Below are 23866 nucleotides of genomic sequence, written 5' to 3'. Positions count from 1 at the left end.
TAAATTCATGGTCCTGCTACCTCCACGGGGTTGCATGTAAACCACATGAATTAAACATCCCAAAAAAAGAAGTTCCACAACCTCTTTTCGTGAGGTATAAGTACCTATCAACCCTCCTTACTGGGAGATTCTGATTTGCAGCCAGGTTTAATTCATATATTGTCTTATGGAAGATAAATTAATTACCTATTTCTACTTTATACTAGCTCTTCTAAGATTTAAATTAGAAAAAAAAAGATGCTATATCTGAAACACACATTTTTCACAGTACATTTTAAACAATTCATGTAAAATCATCAGACTATAAACAAAAATAGAAAAAAAAATGCTTTCAACTGGCTCTGTGTGTGTGTGATTATTTTTCCTCCATGATATCTAACCTGAATTCAGTCAGGGTTAAATGACATAATCTTTTGAGTGGAGAATTTGAAAAAAAAAATGTATATAATCGAAGAGGAGTTCTAAAAATTGGGATGTAATCCTATTACAAGATCTTATAAAGTTATTCTAGATGCACCTGGCTAATATCCTCTGCATCTAACTATTGCTCTAATAATTACAATGGTTCTATTATATGTTTGAAGAGGGAATATGACCGAGTGGAAATAAGATGGGATTTTTAAATTCAGAGACCTGAAATCAACTTACAGTTGTTATAATTAGTAGCTGTGTTACCCAGGGAATAGTCAGTTTAGCACTCAAAACCAACTTCCTTCATTTGTAAAATCAAGATATTTATAATTCCAATCCCATAAGTCTAGTAAGTATTTAATATGACTGTATACAAAATTGCACTAAAAACTAAAAATTCTGTATGTATGCACTATAATATTATATGATTATAGATATAAACAAATACTTCATTTCTAATAACAAAAAATTTCCTAATAAGTTTTAGGATAGGTAGGATTTATATTTCTCTCATATATATTTCTCTCAATATTTAACTTCAGTGATGAAGTTAAAGTGCTTTAAACTATATTTCCTGAGAAGCCTCATACTGACTTTTTATTTTACAAATATTAGAATAAAACTTTATCCCTGAAGAAATAAATCATCCTTTTGAAAAATGAACATGACAAAGGCAATAACTGCCCTAAATTTTAGGCAAGAGAAGACATGTTAGAGTCAAGACAGGCAACTAAAATTTAGGCATTTTTTAGCAAGTTCTAGTCATTTCCACTTCATAAGATAATCTCCCACACTGACCTGCATCCTGGTCTAAAATTCCCTCTATTCTCTCAAATGTTCTTTCTCCTGGGGGTTTTTCTATATGCAATTATCTGAGTTCAGCAAAGCCCATTAACAAAATATTTTAGCCCAAATATATTGTTTGGATAATGTATATTATTTGGATAGCTAGAACTTAACTGAGAGCCAGGACTAAAAAAGAAGAAACTAAGTCACTTTAGACAGTGGGAACAATTTAAGAGAATCTGGGGTCCAGGAGACCCCAGGAAGCTCTCGAGACAAATTAAGAACCACAGGGGAGTAGGAAGAAAAGGGAATTGTAGGCAGAGGCAGTCCTAGACCATTCTGGCCCATCTGAACAAGGTCAATCACATTAGCTTATACAAAAAGAACGGCTTAGAAAAGAAGAGAAAGTAGGAGAGGAGGCTGCAGGATCCGTGAAGGGAGGCAGTCCATGTTCCATCCCTATCCCTCCTGACTGGGAGCAAGCGAATCTCCTCCATCCATCAATTATGGGCTCCTAGGCTTAACAGGTGATGCTAGTGATAAAGGCATCTCTTGTCACCAATGCGGGAGACGAGACATAAGAGACATCGGTTCAGTCCCTGGGTTGGGAAGGTCCCCTGGAGGAGAAAATGGCAACTCGCTCCAGTATTCTTGCCTAGAAAATCACATGGACAGAAGCGCCTAGTGGGCTATAGTCCATGGGGTCGCAAAGAGTCTAACAGAACTCAAGAGACTCAGCACAGCACAGTTTGACAAGGTCTTTCCAATTCCACCATACAAGCTGATGGCTGCTTCTAGAGAAAACCCTCTATCAAACTGCACGCTGTGTCTCAACCTGGCCCCAAAACAGGCCTCGGTCTATGCTAGATTCTTGCCTCTGGACTAATGAGAAGTGGGGCTCTAGGCTGGACAATACCTCGAGCAGGGGGAGCACCCAAAACTGAGAGGACCTTATTCAGACTTTTTTTTAAAAAAGGAGGGCAAGGAGTTTAGTCATTGAGTCAGCCCTACACCTCAGACAGAACTTTTCCTAGGGCAAATGATCATAAAATCTGTATAAGTGTTCAAACTTTCCCCCAACCAGAAGCAGAGCTGCATATTACAGGAATGATAAATTAGAAGGAATTGCATTTTCAGTTGATCGACATGAACTTGAAACCTAAATTGATTTACATGAGAGAATGAAAACAGTCTTGAGAACTTCAGTAAGTTTGAGATATGTCTAACTCCTCACAACAGGAAGTGGAACCCACGAACTCGTCAGTTTCAGAAAGATCTCACATGTGGTTTATTCCACTAGATGAGCAAGAAAAAGCCAAGCAAACAGTGAGCATTTTATGAAACCATTTTTTTATAGGGAATTATAACCATTATAACAAATGTGTGTGTAAGTATGCTCAGTCATGTCTGACTCTTTGTGACCCTATAGACGGCAGCCCACCAGGCTCCTCAGTCCATAGGATTTCCCCAGATAAGACTGGAATGCATTGCCATTTCCTGCTCCAGGTGATCTTCCTGACCCAGGGATGGAACCTGTATCTCTTCATAACAAATATCTGAAGCCTAACAAGGTATTTTTCTCACAAGATTTTCTTCCTATTGGGATATTGAAAGTAAAACTTAAAATTCTGAATTTGCCCTAACTTGGCTCTAAAATTTGAGAACATTTTTCTCTTAAATACATATTTCCTTTTTATTGAAAAAGAATATTTTTCTTTTACTTTTTAAGGGGGGGGTTAAAAAAATTCACTTGGTCATTAATCATTCAAAAACACATACTGCATAAATATGCAAAGGAACAAGTGTAAAATATACAAATGGACCTCCTCTGATATTGAATGATGGTGTTCACATCCACGTTAAGCGTAATCATTATACTGATTTCTATTTATGTTTCCTTGGTGGCTCAGACTGTAAAAGCATCTGCCTACAATGCGGGAGACCCAGGTTCGATCCCTAGGTTGGGAAGATCCTCTGGAGAAGGAAATGGCAACCCACTCCAATATTCTTGCCTGGAGAATCCCATGGACAGAGGAGCCTGGTGGGCTACAGTCCACGGAGTTGCAAAGACTCACACATGACTGAGCGACTTCACTTCACTAATTTATACAGCAGTTAAATCTTAAAGGTACAATTTACCCGTGACATATTAAAATTCACCACAAAATAGTTTGTCATCACATCAAACTTCACAATGATCTCATCTTTAAATTGTACGGTGATACGCTATGACGGGTCCTGATTTGTGGCATTTTGCCAAGTTCCATGGTGTAAAACCTCACAGCACTATCAACTTTAAGCTACCAATACTTTAAGTGGCCAGCAGCCTGAGCCGAAGGACACAAAGAGCCTCAAAGCTCTAGGGTAGTGTTAGACATTCAGTCAGTCCGACTCTTTGTGACCCCACGGACAATAGCCCGCCAGGCTCCTCCATCCATGGGATCTTCCAGGCAAGAATACGGGAGTGGGTTGCCATTTCCTTCTCCATTAACCAAGCCACAAAAATTCCTAAATTTTTTTAGGGCCAAACCAGCTCCAGCTGATTAAGCCACTAGGGAGTTTCTCTACAAAACACCTTTGCCCCCTCCCCAAAAAAATCACTCCTTTTTCCTGGAAAATTTAACTCAATTTTGTAAAGAGAAATTTCAAGCTTTAAATATTAAAATTTCACCTGTAAAAATACATGAAAAACTTGCTACTTTTTTTCAGAAGACTAGCTACCTTAGATGTTACTGAGTTAATATGAAAAGAAACCCTCTGATAGTGAAAAATGAAGATAGATAACTTTATAATAACAATAGACAATAATTGAAAACAATGATAACCAAGAAGCATAAACCTTATAGTTCGATAGTGTTTGCCATAGCCAGGGTGAGTCTTTTCATAAACACTTGGACTGAATTGTCACAACATTTACAGCTTAGATGTTATTATAATGCACATTTTACCGAGAAGAAATTAATTTTTATTAGAGTACAATCGCTTTACAGTGTTGCATTAGTCTCTTGCCATATGGCAAAGTGAATCAGTCACAGGTATACGTACATCCCCTCTTTTTTAGATTTCCTTCCAACCATTTAGGTCGGAGGAGAAAACTGAAATAAATCAAGGTTCAGTGTTTTGCCCAAAGTCACAAAAGGAAATGGTAAAATACATATATTTATTTCAAAGAATAAAATTCACAAAGTAGTAACCTTTAAGGTTATTTGCTTTGGTTACTGATGTTATATAAAATAAGAGGACAGAAAAGCAGGGATTGGAGTTTGAAGGGAAGCTGGATACAATGGCACTTTCTAGATTGAAGAGAAATCGGAGAAATAAAAGAACTAGGGAGAAGAGAAAGAAGAAAGAGAAGAAAAAGAAGGAGGGAGGGTGAGAAGGAGGAGGCTAGAAGGTGGAAAGTGAGTGAGAAACGTATCAGGGAAAAAGCGTCTAGCTTAATCAGTGGAATAAACGACAACAATGTAGAGAACTGTGGTGTTGGAGAAGACTCTTGAGAGTCCCTTGGGCTGCAAGGAGATCCAACCAGGCCATCCTAAAGGAAATCAGTCCTGAATGTTCACTGGAAGGACTGATGCTGAAGCTGAAACTCCAGTACTTTGGCCACCTGATGCAAAGAGCTGACTCATGTGAAAAGACCCTGATACTGGGAAAGATTGAAGGCGAGAGGAGAAGGGGATGACAGAGGATGAGATGGTTGGATGGCATCACCGACTCGATGGACATAAGTTTGAGTAACCTCCAGGAGTTGGTGATGGACAGGGAGACCTGGAGTGCTGCAGTCCATGGGGTCGCAAAGAGTCAGACACGACTAAGCAACTGAACTGAACTGGTAGAGAACATGGCTTAAATAGAGAAATGACAACCCACTCCAGTATTGCCTGGAGAATCCTATGAACAGAGGAACCTGGTGGGCTACAGTCCATAGGGTCGCACAGAGTCAAACACGACTGAAGCGACTTAACACAGCAGCATTTATAAATCTATACATATATATCCATAGTAAACATACTGAGTTTGATGTATATAAGACACATGGGAAAATAGCATATATAGTATTTACGAGTCTAGAGATGTGGGAGAAGTCTGGAATAAAGATGTAAAATGAGAAATTATCAGTGTACAGAGAGTGGAAATCTTGAGTTTGGGTAAGATCACTCAGATGTGTAGGATGTCAAAGGATTGGAGTCAAAATCCAAAGGAAGACCAATGCGTTTACACAGAACTAACAGGAATGGAGACTCTCAGGAGACAGAGCAGACCAGAAAAGGAAAACAAGAAAATCAGGAGAGGGGTTGTTGCGGAAGTGAGGGAGAGACTGAAGGGAGAGGTGAGCCAAAACCATCAAACACTGACCGGTGTAAAAAGAGAAAGAAAAAATTACTAGAGACCTTGGCAAAACAGTTTCATCATCATGTCAGCTAGAAAACAAATTTCAGTGGGTTGGGGAGGAATGGGAATTGAAGAAGTAAACAGAGCACTAAAGACTAGTCTCTCCAGAATCTTGACTGAAAAGAGGAGACATGAGGGTAACAGGAGTCCTGGGGCCAAAAGACATTGTTACACGTGTTTTCAAAACCATGCTCTGATGCTTATAATCTCTCCTGCAGTAAACTATAGATAAACACTTGTTCACTGATAGTGGGATGTTGAAACTGAAAAGCCATTTAACTACATGATATCAAAAGTCTCAGCTGTTCATATCTTAACTCATTGAGTACACATTTCTTACTTCCTTCTTTTCTTCTTAGTTTTTACTTTATTTTTAAGGGAATGAAATATGAATACATGATATACAACTTCCTTTTTCCATTTCCCTCTCATTCACCCCAGGTTACACTAAACTGAATGTGATATTTATCATTCCCATGCAATTTTAGTATTTATAAGCAGCATTTAACAATACCATAAGCAATAAATAGCATTAAAGGAGGTGTTTAATTTTCAGTATTGTATTTTTGAGATTCTTTTCCATGTTGAGATAAGTAGTTGTAATTCTAAGACAGCACTGCAGTCAATGAAAATTTCACAGTTTATTTATCCACTCACATGTTCGTTCAGTTCAGTTCAGTCGCTCAGTCGTGTCCGACTCTTGGCGACCCACGCATGCCAGGCCTCCCTGTCCATCACCAACTCCCGAGTCCACCCAAACCCATGTCCATTGAATCAGTGATGCCATCCAACCATCTCATCCTCCATTGTCCCCTTCTCCTCCTGCCCTCAATCTTTCCCAGCATCAGGGTCTTTTCAAATGAGTCAGCTCTTCGCATGAGGTGGCCAAAGTATTGGAGTTTCAGCTTCAACCTCAGTCCTCCAATGAACACCCAGGACTGATCTTTAGGATGGGCTGACTGGATCTCCTTGCAGTCCAAGGGACTCTCAAGAGTCTTCTCCAACACCACAGTTCAAAAGCATCAATTCTTCAGTGCTCAGCTTTCTTTATAATCCAACTATCATATCCATACATGACTCACATATTAACCCACTTTTAATATATAATTTTGCACTGCCACAACATTGTTGCAATTATCAACTTTGTATAACTTTCATTGGACAATTTAATACACATGGGCACATGTGTCCGTGGGCTAGAGTATTTACCTGAAAGTAGATTGCACGGTCATCAGAGAAGGCAACGGCACCCCACTCCAGTACTCTTGTCTGGAAAATCCCATGGACAGAGGAGCCTGGTAGGCTGCAGTCTATGGGGTCGCACAGAGTCAGACACAACTGAAGTGACTTAGCAGCAGCAGCAGCAGCAGATTGCACGGTATGCATCCTTAATTTTTTGAATATCCCCCGATTGCTCTCAAAGTGTCCTACTTATAATCCTTGCAATTAAGAAAGGGCTTCTCAGGTAGCACTAGTTGTAAAAAACCCACCTGCCAATGCAGAAGATGCAAGAGATGTGAGTTTGATTTCTGGGTTGAGAAGATTCCCTTGGAGAAGGGCATGGCAACCCACCCCAGTATTCTTGTCTGGAGACCCCATGAACAGAGGAGTCTGGAAGGCTATGGTCCATAGGGTTGCAGAGTCAGATATGACTGAAGTGACAGTATGCATGCATGCAATATATAAAACTTTTAATTCTCTACAACCTGGAATATGTTTTGGTCTTCTCTTTCAAAATTTCAGCCACCTTTCTACCTGTTCCTTTTTTTTTTTTCCCTATCCCAGTGTTTTGCTGTTAATTTTCTTTGTCTTAATTTTTCATCTGTCTATCTCTCTGTGCCATGCATGTCCTGTACAGGTTTTTCAATTTACAAATACTCACTTAGAAAGTATCCAATGTTGAATGTAAGTCATTTACTGAGCTTTCTATTTCAAAAATTATGTTTTCTTTTCTAGTACCTCTTAATTTTTTCAAAATCCACTTGTGTTTAATACTTTTTCATTTGTGCCCACTTTCTTTCAAAATTGTATAAAAGATTCTTTGAGTTTCACACTTAAAAAATTTTGTCAGGCTTTGAAATTCTGCTTTTATGTAAAATAAAATTAGACCTACAATTTTTACTTCATAGTCTACCTTTCTTAGCATTTTTCAAACCTGTTTTGGAACTTAAGTTTGCAGAATTGTGAGGGGAAGGGTCTTCACTCACAGCGTTCTTTCTCTCTCCGTTTCCCTCTCTCTCTGCTCTTCTTTCCCCCATTATGCCCATGGCTCCCTCTTTATCAGTTGGAGGTTGCTGCCACTGGATGTGGAATGAGCTTTACAATCATGTCACTGTAAGAACTGATTTCTATATTTCCCAAAGATCTTCATGGTAGGTACTATGTTTACCTTCCTTTCCACAAAGGAGGAACTTCATCTTGGTATGGTAAGTAACCTCCCCTCCGATCACATCGAGCTAGCAATAGAGCCGACACTAGACCTGGCCATTCAGATTCCTAAGTCTGTTGTTTAACTCAAGGCTACTCCACTCCTTCTGTCTTCTTTATTCCACGATGGTTTGCTGATGCCTCTCCTCTCCAGTGGGTATGATAACTTATCTCTTCGCAGATCTGAGTGGTAACGCGTGGTGGTGACACAATCCACCCAGTGGTCCAAACCAGCACCTGTGGTTAACAGGCTTTTCTTCCATCCCACATAGTTACTTAATCACTTCCTCTGTTAATGGTGCTTCTTAAAGTTTATCAAATTCCTTTATCAGCTCCATAGTTAAATGAGAGCTCTGCTTAGACTGAATGATCAGCCACGACCATGTTCTTGAACATGCCATGACTTCAAAATCTAGCACCTAGCCCCATGCCTAACGCACAGGGAGCACTTGATAAATATTTATCACAAGGTTAACTGTGCCTTATGTCAACTTTTATTTCCTATAATGCCTTAACGATAGTGCCTGGTACAAGGGGAGATTTAACAAATATCTGGAAAGCCATCTAGTGTTTGATTACTCAGAGCTGAAAATACCTCCACGAACATCAGCAGAGAAAAGCAACATCCAAGTTGCTCTGCATTTTTCTCCCCACAGAGAGCCACATACATAGGGAAAAGCTCCTGGGGTCAACTAACACTAAGTTTGAACCCACCTGGAGAGATGACCCCGGATGCTTCTTTAAAGGTAAAATGGACTTGTGCTGGACAAACCTCTCGTTGTTGTTCAGTCGCTAAATCATGTCCGACTCTTGCAACCCCATGGACTGTAGCCCACCAAGCTCCTCTGTCCATGGGCTTTCCTAGGCAAGAATACTGGAGTGGGTTGCTATTTCTTTGTCCAGGGGATCTTCCTGACCCAGGGATCGAACTCATATCTCCTGCATTGGCAGGCGGGTTCTTTACCACTGAGCCACCAGGGAAGCTCAGAACAACAGGAGACTGAAGCAGACAAATCTCTACTTCAAGCTAAAATACCACTGCCTGAAAAACCACAGTAGCTTTCTTCGGCATCCTGCTTTAACCATATCCTCCAAAGACGAAGAATCTGGAACCCGAGAAGCAGGAATGCATGGGGTGGAGTAGAGGTGCTGGAAGGAGGGACACAAGTCTTCCAGAGATAGCCAACAAGCCCCCCCCCCCCGTCATCTGTTCCCCAGGCAGCTGTCCTGTGCTTCTCCACTCCACATCCGACTCGGGACAGAAAATATACACAGCAGCTTCCTGCCTTCAAAGCAGCATTGGCACTGCCAATTCAACACAGCGTTCTGGTGATGGAGCCTAAAAAGCAAGCGGCCAACATTTCAGCTCTTTCCAGTTGTTCAAAAAGGTGGGAAAGAGATTCCTCGGTTCACTTCTGAATATATCCACATTCCTGAGACACACACCACGGGCAAAGAGATGGAGTGGGGGGCAGGGCAGGTTCCCACGGGGGCTGGAATCATGTGGCGGCTGTTCCCGGCACACAGAAGGACCAGGCAATACACGTTCTGTGAATGATGTATGCAGGCGTTTTTTGTAAAGCACACACATCAAGGACCAGTTAGATCGCTGCACAGATGCAGTCCCAGCAACAGCAGAAAACCCAACGACCACAGTGCCGGAAGTAAGTGCCCATTCACACTGGGTGAGCTTGTCCTCATCAGCACAAAGACTGAGCCAAGCAACTGTGATTTCTATGCAGAGACTTTCATTTCAGCAAAAAGTTTTCACTTGGCATTTCTTTTTTCCAGGAGACATTTAGGGAAGGAAATTTATTTTAAACAATTTTTGAGAAAACACTGTCATAAAGTTTTGATCTAAGAGAACTGTGACATTTCTTCCCCACTAGAGCAATCCCCGAAAGCAACTCTTGAAAGCTTTAGGTAAAAGAATTGTGTACAACGGTTAACGAGATACTGTGTCACATTCTCTCTGAGTCTTGTCATCCTTAAATTAAGGCTGCTTTCCTTCCTTAGCTAAAATGCTGTTACTAAAATCTTAGAGTTTAGTAATCAAGCCTTTAAGACTCATAGGCTAGTCGTTATTATTTATTTATCTGTTTATTTTAATGAGAAACGAAACATAAAAGAAAACAAAGCATACTGATTTAGTATATAATGCTGAATCACCACAGTATCATGCTGCTTGCTGATGTTTAGTTGCTAAGTCATTTCTGACCCTTCTGCGACCCCAAGGACTGTAGCCCACCAGGCCCCCCTGTCTATGGGATTTTTTGGGCAAGAATACTAAAGTGGGTTGCCATTTCCTTCTCCAGGTGATCTTCCCGACCCAGGATCGAACTCGAGTCTCTTACGTCTCCTGCATTGGCGTGTGGATCCTTTACCACTGAGCCACATGAAGAAGCACAGTATAAAGTACAGAAAGCCTTATAAGAACTACACAATGGATGTTTAATGATTGTACCAAATATAATTATAATGGTGGACCCTTCCCCAAGATCTCTGACCCAGATCCTAAAGGTGATTATGCCAGTACTTTCTTCCAGCTCACAATATGGTAAATTATGGTTTTTGTTTATTCACCCACCCTTTACTGCAAAGTCACTCATTGCCAAGGACCAGCAATTCAGTGGCAAGAAAGTTTTAACATAGCTTCCAGGGAAACAGAAAAGAACTGAGCAAGGATAACAAGGTCTGCACCCCATCACAGTGCTTACCTAGAATTGAGGAGTCAGGGCAGGCCCTCCAGATAAAGACCTGTGCATAAGAGGATGTGGTACAGAAATGCAGGACAAGTCAGCAGGCATGGACCACAGAGGACAGGCAGGTTTGGGGGTGGAAACCATGTTCAGAGGGGCCAAGTCACATCACGAAGGGCCTTGCAAATTATGCTGGAAAGTACAAAGTTCATCTGAAAGCCAATGGAAGCCATTGAACAGATGGACAAAGATGAGTAGAAAAATCACGTCTACGTGTAGGCAAATCCACCCTGGCTGTTGTTGGGCAGGTAGAGGTTAGTTGAGGGCTGGGGAGGAGACAAGGGCAGAGGCAAAGAGCCCAGTGAGCAGGGGGAGGGCAAGTGTTGTGAAGATGGGGAAATATCGGGCTGTTGTTACCTCTTCTGGGAAAACCCGAATAGACTTTTTGGTTAACCCAACATCTAGGTGTTAAAACAGACAGAACTTAATGAGCTAATCCTTTTGATTCTATGTGAAGCTTTAGTTTTGAAAATCCTGCTGCTTCCCTTCAGAGGAGAGAAAATCAGAGGCAAGAGAAGGATACTATCAGATAACAACAGTTCAACAAAAAAAGAACAGTGCTTTTTTACTCTGCACATAATAAAATTTCAGGTGCGTAGAGTCTAGTTTCTGGAACTAGCACTATTTACCATACCATTTCAATGATACCTATCATGTCGGGATCAATAAAAGTCCCTTAGAAGTATCACCCTGTCCCCACCGGTGGTCGGCTCCTCCTCTAAGTACCCCAACACCAAGCAGAGAGTTCAGCACACGCAGCTCAATGCGTGTTAGTTTAGTGGAAATGAAGGGTAATTTGGGATGTCATTAGGTCAAATGTGTCAGGCCTACCAAAACTACCTAGCATAAAAATAGGTCTCTGGTGCTACATTTTATTTAGAGAACAAATTGCAGCAGAAAATGGAATTTTCTGAATGGAAAGATAAAGGAGGGCAACCACTGAAAAGCAGCCAGAAGAAATGCTTGAGAGAGATATTAAGCGTTCCCAGCCAGACACTGATGGCTGTGAGATAAAAATAACAGGTAAACTGACACACATGGGGAGTGGAGCTGATTCAGTCTAGGAGTGGAGGATGATGGCTCATGAAATGAGAAAGGCCCCAAAATAGTTCCCACCAAGAAGAACAGAATCCACTTGTGCCCAGAGCAAAAGGGGAAGCTGGTTACATATTACAGGGGTAATAGCCCTAGATTGGGAGTTCCAGGATGATACGTTAGTCCTTGGGTAATCAGATCTGCCATCTTTCTTCAAAAATCCAAGGCTATGTTTTTTTTTAAAGACATGGAGATTTTGACTTGTTTCAACTCACCATTAAATCTCCAATTCTTACGTAGTACAGTGGCTGACACATAATAAACTCAGGAGAGGTAATCAGTGAACATTAAATGAATGTTTCAATGAATCGGTTTATTCATTTGAAATTCTTAGGTGCTCTCATTATCTTACTTTCCATTTCCTCTTAAACATATAGGATGAACTCCTTCCAGCTGGAAAATTACATTTTTTTTCATCAGAATTAAACCCTGCATTACCTTTTTCAAGGATTCGACTGTCCTAATTCCTTCTTTTCATGCCATTTTCCCAAATAAGCACATACACACGCTTATAATCACATGCATTTTTTCCTTTTAAATTTCTCATAAACCTTGGCTACTCTAAACCTGAGTCTCCCTGATTCTGTCTTTACAGATCTGTGACCTCTGTGTGCTTTTGCCCTTGACCATAAGACCTTCCTTTAATATCCTGTACACACAGCTTTATAATCTAATCCTAACAAAAATTTTCCATTGCAGCCAAATTCATTCTCTTAATTGTTCTTCCCTATCTTCACTGTGATTATTCATATTTCTATTATCAAACACATAACCATTCATGTGCAAAAAATCAGACTTCCCTCTTTCTGCAAGTTTTATATAGTGAATTTCCTAGGTTGCATAAGTGACTATAATTTTCATTTTTAGTTTTCTGCACCCTTGTCTCCCAAACTATCCACCATTTTTCATCATTAGCAAGGATTTCCTCAAGTAGAAGGAGCATCAAAACAAAAGTGCTCTGCCTTCTCTCTCTCTCTGGAATATGAAATTGTTATCAAGCAGAGAATTAATATGCTGTCCTGCTTTTTTAGTAAGGTGTCTTTTCCAGGAGCTGTCTAGTTCACTCAATTTCTCTATCATTATAATACGACCTGCCTTGACATCCATTTCTTAATGTGCATCAGGAAACCACTGTCCACATTCCCTATTTGGCAGGAAGTCTATACTATATTTTCTCAACACCCCACTTCTGCTTCTGCTTTTGGCTCTACTCCAAAAACTCTGTCCTATGCATTCATCATGAAGTCATTAGATTTGCCAAAAGATGCACACCATCCAATCCCACACTGCACTGCATCTTCTATTTGAAGTGTCATGTTACTTATACCAACTTCTCTATTTTCCCTGCATAAGCAACCAATAAGGGGGCTTCCCAGGTGGCACTAGTGGTAAAGAATCTGCCTGCCAATTCAGGAGACACAAGAGATGCAGATTCGATCCCTGGGTCAGGAAGATCCCCTGGAGGAGGAAAAGGCAACCTACTCCAGTATTCTTGTCTGAAAAATTCCAAGGGCAGAGGAGTTTTGTGGGCTACAGTCTGTGCATCCCTTTCCATCTGAAGTATCATGTTACATCAACATCTCTACTTTCCCTGCATGAGTTTCCTCATTTAATGGAGGAAACTTGCTCAATTGCTCAATTATTTTAAAAGGAAGCTATAATTTGCACATAATAATTAGCAGAATTATTCCCAAAGAAGTTGCATGAGAGGTTACACTATACCAGAATTAATTGAAAATAGAGACAAATTTATGTCAAAATCGTGCTTATGTTTCTTGATATTTAAACAGCGAGGGGTCTTAAACAAATGCTTAGTGATCATAAGAAACTTTCAAACTCTAACAAAGGGATCATTGAATTCTATTGTGTGTGTTAGTCGCTTAGTCGTGTCTGACTCTGCAACCCCATGGACTGTGTCCCACCAGGCTCCTCTGTCCATGGAATACTCCAGCAAGAACACTGGAGTGGTTTGCCATTTCCTTCTCCAGGGGAACCTTCCCAACCCCTGGACTGAACCCAGGTCTCCTGCATTGCAGGTAAATGCTTTACCATCTAAGCTGCTAGGGAAGCTCTTTCATTCCATTACGACTAATGAACTGGACAATAAGTAGCTAGTCAAACTTAAAATCAACCTAATTTTTTACTCATTCATCAAACTAATGATACTTCAAGTCTGAGTATTCCAAAGAATACTTACAAGCTCATTGCCATCAGTAGCCATGTATGACGTCAGATTGGTAGAAACAAAAGCTAGAAGAGAAAAAAATCTTCAGTTAAATGTTGGAGTAAATCATTCTTAAAAGTATATATCTTCTTGACAGGAAGAAAAGCATTTGCATTTTGATTGATGTTTTCACAATAAAAGCAATTCATTACAAGGCCTTTTAATTCAGAATAAGCCAACTGTTAAAAACAGAGTTCATAAAATAAGCCAGAATTTTAATTGCACATGTGCCAGTATTTCTTTCAAGTATACAGCAATATGTATTATATATATATTTTATCTACTTAATATTGTACTATGGGCTTCCCTGGTGACTCAGCGATAAAGAATCGGCCTACAATGCAAGAGACACAGGTTCCATCTCCGGGTCAGGAAGTCCTCCGGGAGAAGGAAATGCAAACCTATTTCAGTATTCTTGCCTGGGAAATCCCAAGGACAGAGGAGCCTGGCTACAGTCCATGGGGTGGCAAAGAGTCAGACATGACTGAGCAACTAAACAACAACAATATTGTATCATACATAAACATACATTTTTGAAAAGTGAAAATATTTTCATCTTAATGATGAAAAACATAATGGAAGATGTGGACATATCTGATCCATTACAGTTGTTCTGATGGTATTAACTGAACAATTTCAAAAATGTAACCAATCCCTCAGCCTCAGAAATCTCAACTTTAATATGAAGATGAGCCCCCTTTGATGTATTGCACTTTGTAGTGGATTACCTGAGAAACAAGACACTCTGGTTTCAAGAAAAGAAGATGAAAACAAAAAGAAGAAAATCTCATATCCTCAGACTACGAAAAAAAACTCACATCTTCAAACTTTGATAAGTGACAAACTTGTTAAACATCCGCAAGCCGCTGAAACTCTCTGCAAAGCAAAGAGCCTTTCACCTCTTCCCACTGACAGATCCATACCCCATGTGACTTTATTTCTTATACAAATGGTTCCCAAATTCTGAAAAATGCATAGCCTTTCTTTATGTCAAAAATGCCATATTTATATTACATAGATATGAATAATACATTTATTTGTAAAATGTCAAAGATAAAAACCACAATAAAAAAAGACTGACCAATTTACTTAATTTTTAACTCACTTATTTAAAAAATACAGTAAAACATAAATGGAAAATCAAATCACAGGCTGGTGAAAACATTTGCAATATTCATTTAATACATAAAAGTCATAGCATAAAGAGTTCTCTTATTCACCAATAAGAAAATAATAAATAGACTGGGAGATCAAGGTGTAGTAGAAGGACGTGGAGCTCACCTCCTCCCACAAATACATCAAAAATACATCTACATGTGGAACAGTTCTCACAGAATACCCACAGAATGCTGGTTGAAGATCTCATAGAACCAACGCTGCAAGAAAGACCACCGGATAATTGGGTAGGATGAAAAGACAAAAGAAAGAAGCTTGAGATGGACCTGAGCTATGAAAGCGTCTCTCACACTGGGACCCCTCAACCAGATATGGAGTTTCAGGGGCTCAGAGGAGGACGCAGTGGCCAGCCTGCAGGAGCAGGGCAGAGAGAAACGTGCCCAGAAGATCCTGGCCACCTCACTGCACGCTCCAGCCATAGATGCATCCCTGGTGGAGGGCATGGTGGGGGCTGACTGCTGGTACACGGGACTGCAGCAGACAGACCCAGGCAGAAGATTTGGTTTGGATGCAAAGACAATCCCAAGGGCCTCAAGAATGATCCAGGCCTTTGGGGACCCGATTTGTCAATGCACATGCGAAGGGAGTGGCGTGGGCCCGCCCCCCCAGAGCAGCTTCACCCTCATCTTGCTCACAGAGGGTACAGCTCCACTGCTACAAGCTCTGGGAACACATAAGCACGTGTGGGTGGCCCACACGCAGGGTGGGGCTGAAATCTGAACTGATTCCTGGTGGCTGCGTGACTTTCACAGAAGATTCACGCCGCTGGCAGCTTCCGGAGCACAGCACCGGAAGGACTTCCAAGCTGACTTCCGGCTTTTCCTTTGCTGAGGTGGGGCAGAGGGCAGTTTCAGCGACACTGTGCTTCGTGAGCACGCACAAGGGTGACAGAGAATATCACAGAGAGCATGTCCCAGTGGATAGCTCTGGCAGAAGAATACCCACGGGCTCCTTTATCAGCAAAAGTGCGCCAGTCCTGCCTACCTCACACCGCAGCTTTGAACCAGATCTGAGAGCTGCTACTCCAACACCTGGAGAACGGGCCCCACCCTTGACAGAGCTATGACAACGGCAGAGCAAAGAGGAGACCCCTCCAACACCCAGTGCAGCCTCTGGTCACCACAACGTAACCTTCACCCCCTAAAAAGGGGTACTGGCTAGCACACCCCCAAAGAACAATGTGGCAGGTACCATACCAAAAGCAGCCCTGGCATCAATCAGACTCATGTAGACTGTCCCCCACATAACAACAGCAGTTCAGGTCTTTCAACAACAACAGGTCCTTCAGGACCACAACAGATAACTGTTTCACCTAAACTGAGTCACAGAAGTATAACTAAAATGAAGGAGCAGAGAGACTATTCACCAACGAAAGAACAAGAGAAATGGCCTGAAAGACCAAATAATTGAAACAGGGTTTTTCAGTTTACTAGACCCTGAGCTCAACAAGGAAGTAATACAAATCCTGAGGAAATTAAGAAAGATTATTGCTAGAAATAGGGATCACTGTAACAAGGAACTAGAAACTATAAACAGGAGCCAGCTAAAATTAGACAACTCAATTGCCAAGATGAAAACTGAGCTAAAAGGCAATAAATAGCAAACTAAACAATACCAAACAAAAAAAGTGACCTAGAAACCACCCAATCAGAAGAGAAAACAGATAGAAAAAAGAAAAAAAAAAAAGAAGGCAACATATGAGACCTATGAGATAATATAAAGCATGCCAATCTACACATAATAAGGGTAACAGAAGGGGAAAAAAAAGAGAAAAGGGAATCAAAAATGTATTTGAAGAAATTACACCTGAAAACTTCCCAGACCTAAAGAAGGAAACATATCCAGACACAGGGAGAAAAGGAAGGAAAAAAGTCAGAAAGAGGAAGTAAAAAAGCAATCTCTTTGAAAATCATGTCAAAAAAATAAAATACCTTGAAATAAACCTGATTAAGGAGATGAAAGACTTATACACTGAGAATTATAAAACATTGATAAAGGAAACTGAAGCCAATTCAAAGAAATGGAAAGATACCCATGCTCTTGGATTGAAAGTATTATTATTAAAATGACCATACTGTCCAAAGCAATCTACAGATTCAATGCAATCCCGATAAATAACCCATGACATTTTTCACAGAATTAAAACAAACAATCCTAAAATTTATATGGAACTACAAAATACACAGAATTGCCAAAGCAATCCTAAAGAAAAAGAACAAGAAGCAAGACTCTCCCAGACTTCAGACAATACTACAAAACTACAGTAACCAAAATAGCATGGCAATGACATGAAACCAGACACATGGGTCAATGAAACAGAATAGAGAGTCTAGAAACAGACACACAGACCTATGGTTGATTTATCTTTGACAAGAGAAGCAAGAATATACAATGGAGAAAAGACAGTCTCTTCAGCAGGTGTTGCTGGGAAAGCTTGACAGCTGCATGTAAATCAGTGAAGTCAGAACACTCCCTCACACCATGCACAAAAATGAACTCAAAATGGATTAAAGACTTAAATGTAAGGCTAGAAACTATAAAGCTCTTAGAGGAAAACACAGGCAGTACACACTTTGCCATAAATCACAGCGAGATCCTCTTTGACCCACCTCCTAGAGTAACAGAAATAAAAACAAAATAAGCAAATGGGACCTAATTAAACTTAAAAGCTTCTGCAATAAACAATAAACAGGATTAAAAGACAACCCTCAGAATGGGAAGATATTGAAACAAATGAAACAACTGACAAAAAGATTAACCTCCAGAATATATAAACAGCTCATACAGTTCAATGACAGGAAAAGAAAAAGCCCAATTAAAAAATGGACAGAATACCTAAACAGACATTTCTCCAAAGACGACATACAATAAACACATGAAAAGATGCTCAACACTGTTAATTATTAAAGAAATGCAAATCAAAATTACAATGAGGTATCACTTCACACCAGTCAAAATGGCCATCATCAAAAAAATCTACAAACAATAAATGCTGGAGAGGATATGGATAAAAGGGACCCCTCCTACACTGTTGGTGGGAATGCAAACTGATACAACCATTATGGAGAACAGTACAGAGAATCCCTAAAAAACTAGGAAAAAAAAAATCTACCATATGACCTAGCAACCCTACTACTGAGCATATACTCTGAAAAAAAAACAGAGTTCTGAAAGATAGATGTACCCCAGTGTTCATTGCAGCACTATGTACAACAGCTAGGACATGGAAGCAATCTAGATGTTCATAGACAGATGAATGGATAGAGAATATGTGGTACATATTTACAGTGAACTATTACACAGACATTAAAGAACAAATTTGAATCAGTTCTAGTGAGGTGGATGAACCTAGATCCTGTTACACAGAATGAAGTAAGCCAGAATGAGAAAAACAAATATCATATACTAATGCATGTATATGGAATCTAGAAAAAATGGTATTGATGAACCTATTTGCAGGGAAGGAATGAAGATGCAAATGTAGAGAACGGAGTTGTGGACACAGTTCGGGAGGGAGAGAGTGGGGTGAATGGAGAAAGCAGCATCAACAAATATGCTATCATGTGTAAAATGGATACCTGGTGAGAAGCTGCTAACACAGGGATCCCAGTGTGGTGTTCTGTGATGACTTAGAGGGGTGGGTGGGGGTAGTGGAGGGAAGCTCAAGAGGGAAGGGATATATGTATAATTATGGCTGATTTGCATTGTCATGTGGCAGAAATCAACACAACACTGTAAAAATTAAAAAATAAAAAAGATATAAATACGAGACATGACACCATGAAACTCCTAGAAGAGAACATAGGAAGAACATTCTCTGTCATAAATTGTAGCAATGTCTTCTCAGGTCAGTCTCCCAAGACAAAAGAAATAAAAATAAAAATAAACAAATAGGCCTAATCGAACTTTGCACAGCAAAGGAAATCATAAACAAAACAAAAAGACAGCCTACGGAATGGGAGAAAATATTTGCAAATGATGCAACTGACAAGGGATTAATTTCCAAAATATGCAAATAGCTCATACAGCTCAATATAAAAAAAAAAAAAAAGGAAGAACCAACCCAATCAAAAAATGGGCAGAAGACCTATTCACAAATAGACATCTCTCCAAAGAAGACATACAAATGGCCAGCAGGCACATGAAAAGACACTTAACATTGCTAATTATTAGAGAAATGCAAATAAAAACTACAATGTGGTATCACCTCACACCAGTCAGAGTAACTGTCATCAAAAATTCTACAAATTGTAAATGCTGGAGAGGATGTGGAGAAAAGGGAACCCTCCTACACTGTTGGTGGGAATGTAAATTCGTGCAGCCACTGTGGAGAATAGTATGGAGATTTCTTAAAAAACTAAAAATAGTTACCATATGATACAGCAATCCCACTCCTGGGTCTATATCCAGAAAGGATGAAAACTCTAACTCAAACAGATACATGCAGCCTACAGTAGCCAGACAAGAAAGCAAGCTAAGCGCCCACTGACAGATGAGTGAATAAAGAAATTGTTGTATGTGTACAATGGAATATTATTCAGCAATAAAAAAGAATGAGATAATGCCATTTGCAGTAACATGTATGAATCTAGAGATTACAGTACTCAGTGAAATGTCAAACAGAGAAAGACAAATATCATATTATTTCAGTTACACACAAAATCTTTAAAAATGATACAAGTGAACTTATGTACAAAACAGAAACAGACCCACAGATACAGAAAACAAAACTATGATAACCAAAGGGGAAAGGGGAGGGATAATTAGGAGCTTCATATTAATACTACAGTATAAAATGCCAGACTGGATGAAGCACCAGCTGGAATCAAGATTGTTGGGAGAAATATCAATAACCTCAGATATGCAGATGACACCACCCTTATGGCAGAAAGTAAAGAAGAACTAAAGAGCCGCTTGATGAAAGTGAAAGAGTAGAGTTAAAAAATTGACTTAAAACTCAACATTCAAAACACGAAGATGATGGCATCTGGTCCCATTATTTCATGTCAAATAGATGGGAAAACAATGGAAACACTGACAGGCTTTATTTTATGGGGCTCCAAAATCACTGAAGATGGTGACTGCAGCCATGAAATTCAAAGACGCTTGCTCCTTGAAAGAAAAGCTATAACCAACCTAGACACCATATTAAAAAGCAGAGACATTAACTTTGCCCACAAAGGTCCATCTAGTCAAAGCTATGGTTTTTCCAGTAGTCATGTATGGATGTGAGAGTTGGACTATAAAGAAAGCTGAGCACAGAAGAATTGATGCTTTTGAACTGTGGTGTTGGAGAAGACTCTTGAGAGTCCCTTGGACTGAAAGAAGATCCAACCAGTCCAACCTAAAGGAAATCAGTCCTGGGTGTTCACTGGAAAGACTGATGCTAAAGCTGAAACTCCAATACTTTGGCCACCTGATGTGAAGAACTGACTCTTTGGAAAAGACTCTGATGCTGGGAAAGATTGAGGGCAGGAGGAGAAGGGGACAACAGAGGATGAGACGTTTGGATGGCATCACCAACTCAACAGACACGAGTTTGAGCAAGCTCCGACAGTTAGTGATGGACAGGGAACCCTGGCGTGCTGCAGTCTATGGGGTCACAAAGAGTCAGACACGACTGAGTGACTGAACTGAACAGATACAAGACACATAAATAACAAGGTTCTACTGTAGAGCACAGGGCACTATATTCAATATCTTATAATAACCTATAATGGAAAAGAACTTGAAACACTATATAAAATGTATATATACATATTATGTGTACATATTATATAAAACTGAATCACTTTGCTGTACACAAGAAACTAACAGAACAGTCACCTATACTTCAATAAAAATATTAAAAATTTTATAAAACAAAATAATTAGCAAACTAATAAGTGAAGGAAAATTCAAAACATAAAAATACAAATGACTAACATTGGCCACCTAATGCAAAGAACCAACTCATTGGAAAAGGCTTTGGGAAAGATTGAAAGGGAGAAGGAAGCAGCAGAGGATGAGATGGTTAGATAGCATCAATGACTCAAGAATTTCAACAAATTCCAGGAGATCGTGGAGGACAGAGGAGCCTGGTGTGCTGCAGTCCATGGGGTTGCAAAGAGTCAAACACGACTTAGCGACTAAACAACCACAATATTCAGGCTCATTAGTAATGAAATAAGCTCAAAGCAAAACAGCAGCCTAACTCCATTTTTAATCTTCGAGACTGGCATACACAAAAAAATTGTTAGAAGTTAAGTTTGGTGGAGGGTGTTGAAAAGAAAAATTTGTTGTTGGGATGTCCGATTATTATAGCCTTGCTGGAGGGCAATTTGTCAAGGTAATGTTGATGACAACGGTGACATTCACAGTGACTGCTGACATTTGCTGAATCTTTATTATCTGCCATCAACTATGGGCTTCCCAGGTGGCACGAGTGGTAAAGAACCCACCTGCCAATGCAGGAGACACAGGAGACTCAGGTTCAATCCCTGGTGTGAAAAGATCCCCTGGAGGAGGGCATGGCAACCCACTCCAGTATTCCTGCCTGAAGAATCCCATGGACAGAGGAGCCTGGTGGGCTACAGTTCATGGGGTCACAAGAGTCAGATATGACTGAAGCAACTGAGCACCATACCAAACATGCAAAGAGTTTTACAATATACTCTTAATGAAAAAGTAGGGAAAATATGTGCAGTGGAACTTCATTCAGTTTTTATTATAAAAATACAGGTTTATATGATACAACTCACACATCAGTGCCTTGGAGGGAAAAGTCTGAAGAAATCTACAGCAAAATATGTATAGTGGGACTTTCCTGGTAGCCCAGTGGTTAAGAATCAATTCCTTAAACACATTTCTACCCATTTCAGAACCTTTGTGCATGCTTTTCAACATTCAGGACAATTCTCATTTAGTCAAGAAAGCTTTCCATGATCTTTATTAGAGGTCAATATCCTTTCATATGTTCTCATAACTCCTTATATTTTATTCATAGAAGGTCTTGCTCATAATTGTACAGAATTATTAATTTTGCAATTACTGTGTTAGCATCTGACGCCCACTATAATAACTTACCTGAGGGCAGCAGGTATTCTGTCTTACTTTGTCTCTCTGTACCCAGTCTTTATATAGTGGTTGATTAAATAGACATTTGTTGAGTAAGTGAATTTAAAATACAAACAATAAAAGCTCTAAACTACAGATGAGTTTCCATAAAGAAAACTTATGAATTTCTATCTTTTTTTCACTTAGTGGAATAATACTGTCATGAATAGCCCATGAGACATCTCCTTCCCAATCTGCAGAAGGTGGAAATGAGACTGTGTGATGTCAAACCTCCCCGAGTCAGAAAGCAAATGGGCAGAAATAATATGCAAACACTGGTGCAAGGAGGCACAGGTGAGGCGACGTGCTTTATGGAAGCTACATGAGTGTTCACTTATGTAGTTCACGTAGTGGTTTTGGAGTTTTGGTACTATATTTCCTGAGGTAGTTGACATATGTGAAATCCAAAATGTCACCAGAATGGTTCAAAGTGGGGAAGAAGAATCATCAGAACAACCTAAGCTTAATCTACATTCTCCTCTTCCATACAAAGCACATAGCCATATTTTAGAAGAACTAGGAAGACTCATGATATTTATGAAGACTCATGGAAATACACTTGCTTATGGTCTTGACAAAAAGAACCAGCTCAGCTAACAATGTTAAAGGGTACATGGTATCTCTAAAAAATAGGTAGCACCAAGATTCGATAAAAATATTTATAAAGCACACAATAAAATTAGCTTGTGGAAAATAATAATAATGCTGGCAAAAGTGCTTTGGAAGTAATAATTTTTCCACAGTCCCAACCTTTCTGAGTATATTAGTTTGAGGAAGGTGCCTATGAGTGAAAGTTAAAGGAAGAAGTGTTAAGTTCTCTGATGTTTTGATAAAGAATTTGTATAATTCCCACGAATTAAAAACATATAAGAGCCTAACAAGGGTAACAAGTAACATTTATAAATCAAGTTTCAAAATCTTTGTTTTCAACAAAATTGAAGAAAAATCTATTTTAAATCTCTTAATCATTAAAAGTGGTTGTTTGATAGATTACCATGTGATATTTGGCATGTTCTTGGAAGAAGTTCAAAAAGTGCTCAATTCCCACCTATTTATTTATATGAAAACTAGTTTTAAGTGCTCACATTCATAAAAACAATAAAAAACTGGCTCTGAACTCTAATACTAGAAATAAATAATACTCATGGGTATTGTTATATACCCAAAACTTTGGCCACTTGATGTGAAGGGCTGACTCATTAAGAAAGACCCTGATGCTGGGAAAGATTGAAGGCAGGAGAAGAAGGGGACGACAGAGGATGAGATGGTTGGATGGCATCACTGACTCAATGGACAAGAGTTTAAGCAAGCTGTGGGAGATGGTGATGGACGGGAAAGCCTGGCATGCTGCAGTCCATTGTGTCGCAAATAGTTGGACAAGACTGACCAATTGAACAACAAAATCGTTACATAATTAGGAAGAAAGTTTCATATGTGTCATTAAACACTGTATCTTCAATAAAAATATTTACCTCTTGTATTAATCATTATTTGTCAAGAT

General features: G+C 39.6%; 1 protein-coding gene across 1 annotated transcript in view; it reads right to left on the bottom strand.

Annotated features, from left to right (window-relative positions):
• IPCEF1 (interaction protein for cytohesin exchange factors 1) overlaps positions 1–23866 on the bottom strand; it is a 161966-nt gene that overhangs the window by 77853 nt on the left and 60247 nt on the right. Inside the window, exon 3 of the mRNA XM_070461400.1 lies at positions 14068–14120. Coding sequence (XP_070317501.1) covers positions 14068–14091 — 24 coding nt within the window. The 5' untranslated portion in view covers positions 14092–14120. The remainder of the gene's footprint in view (positions 1–14067; positions 14121–23866) is intronic.

Source organism: Odocoileus virginianus, chromosome 34 (assembly GCF_023699985.2).
Source record: "Odocoileus virginianus isolate 20LAN1187 ecotype Illinois chromosome 34, Ovbor_1.2, whole genome shotgun sequence".
NCBI classification, from domain to species: Eukaryota; Metazoa; Chordata; class Mammalia; order Artiodactyla; family Cervidae; genus Odocoileus; species Odocoileus virginianus.
Note: the sequence above shows the minus strand (reverse complement) of the source record. Positions and strands in the feature narration are given on the sequence as shown.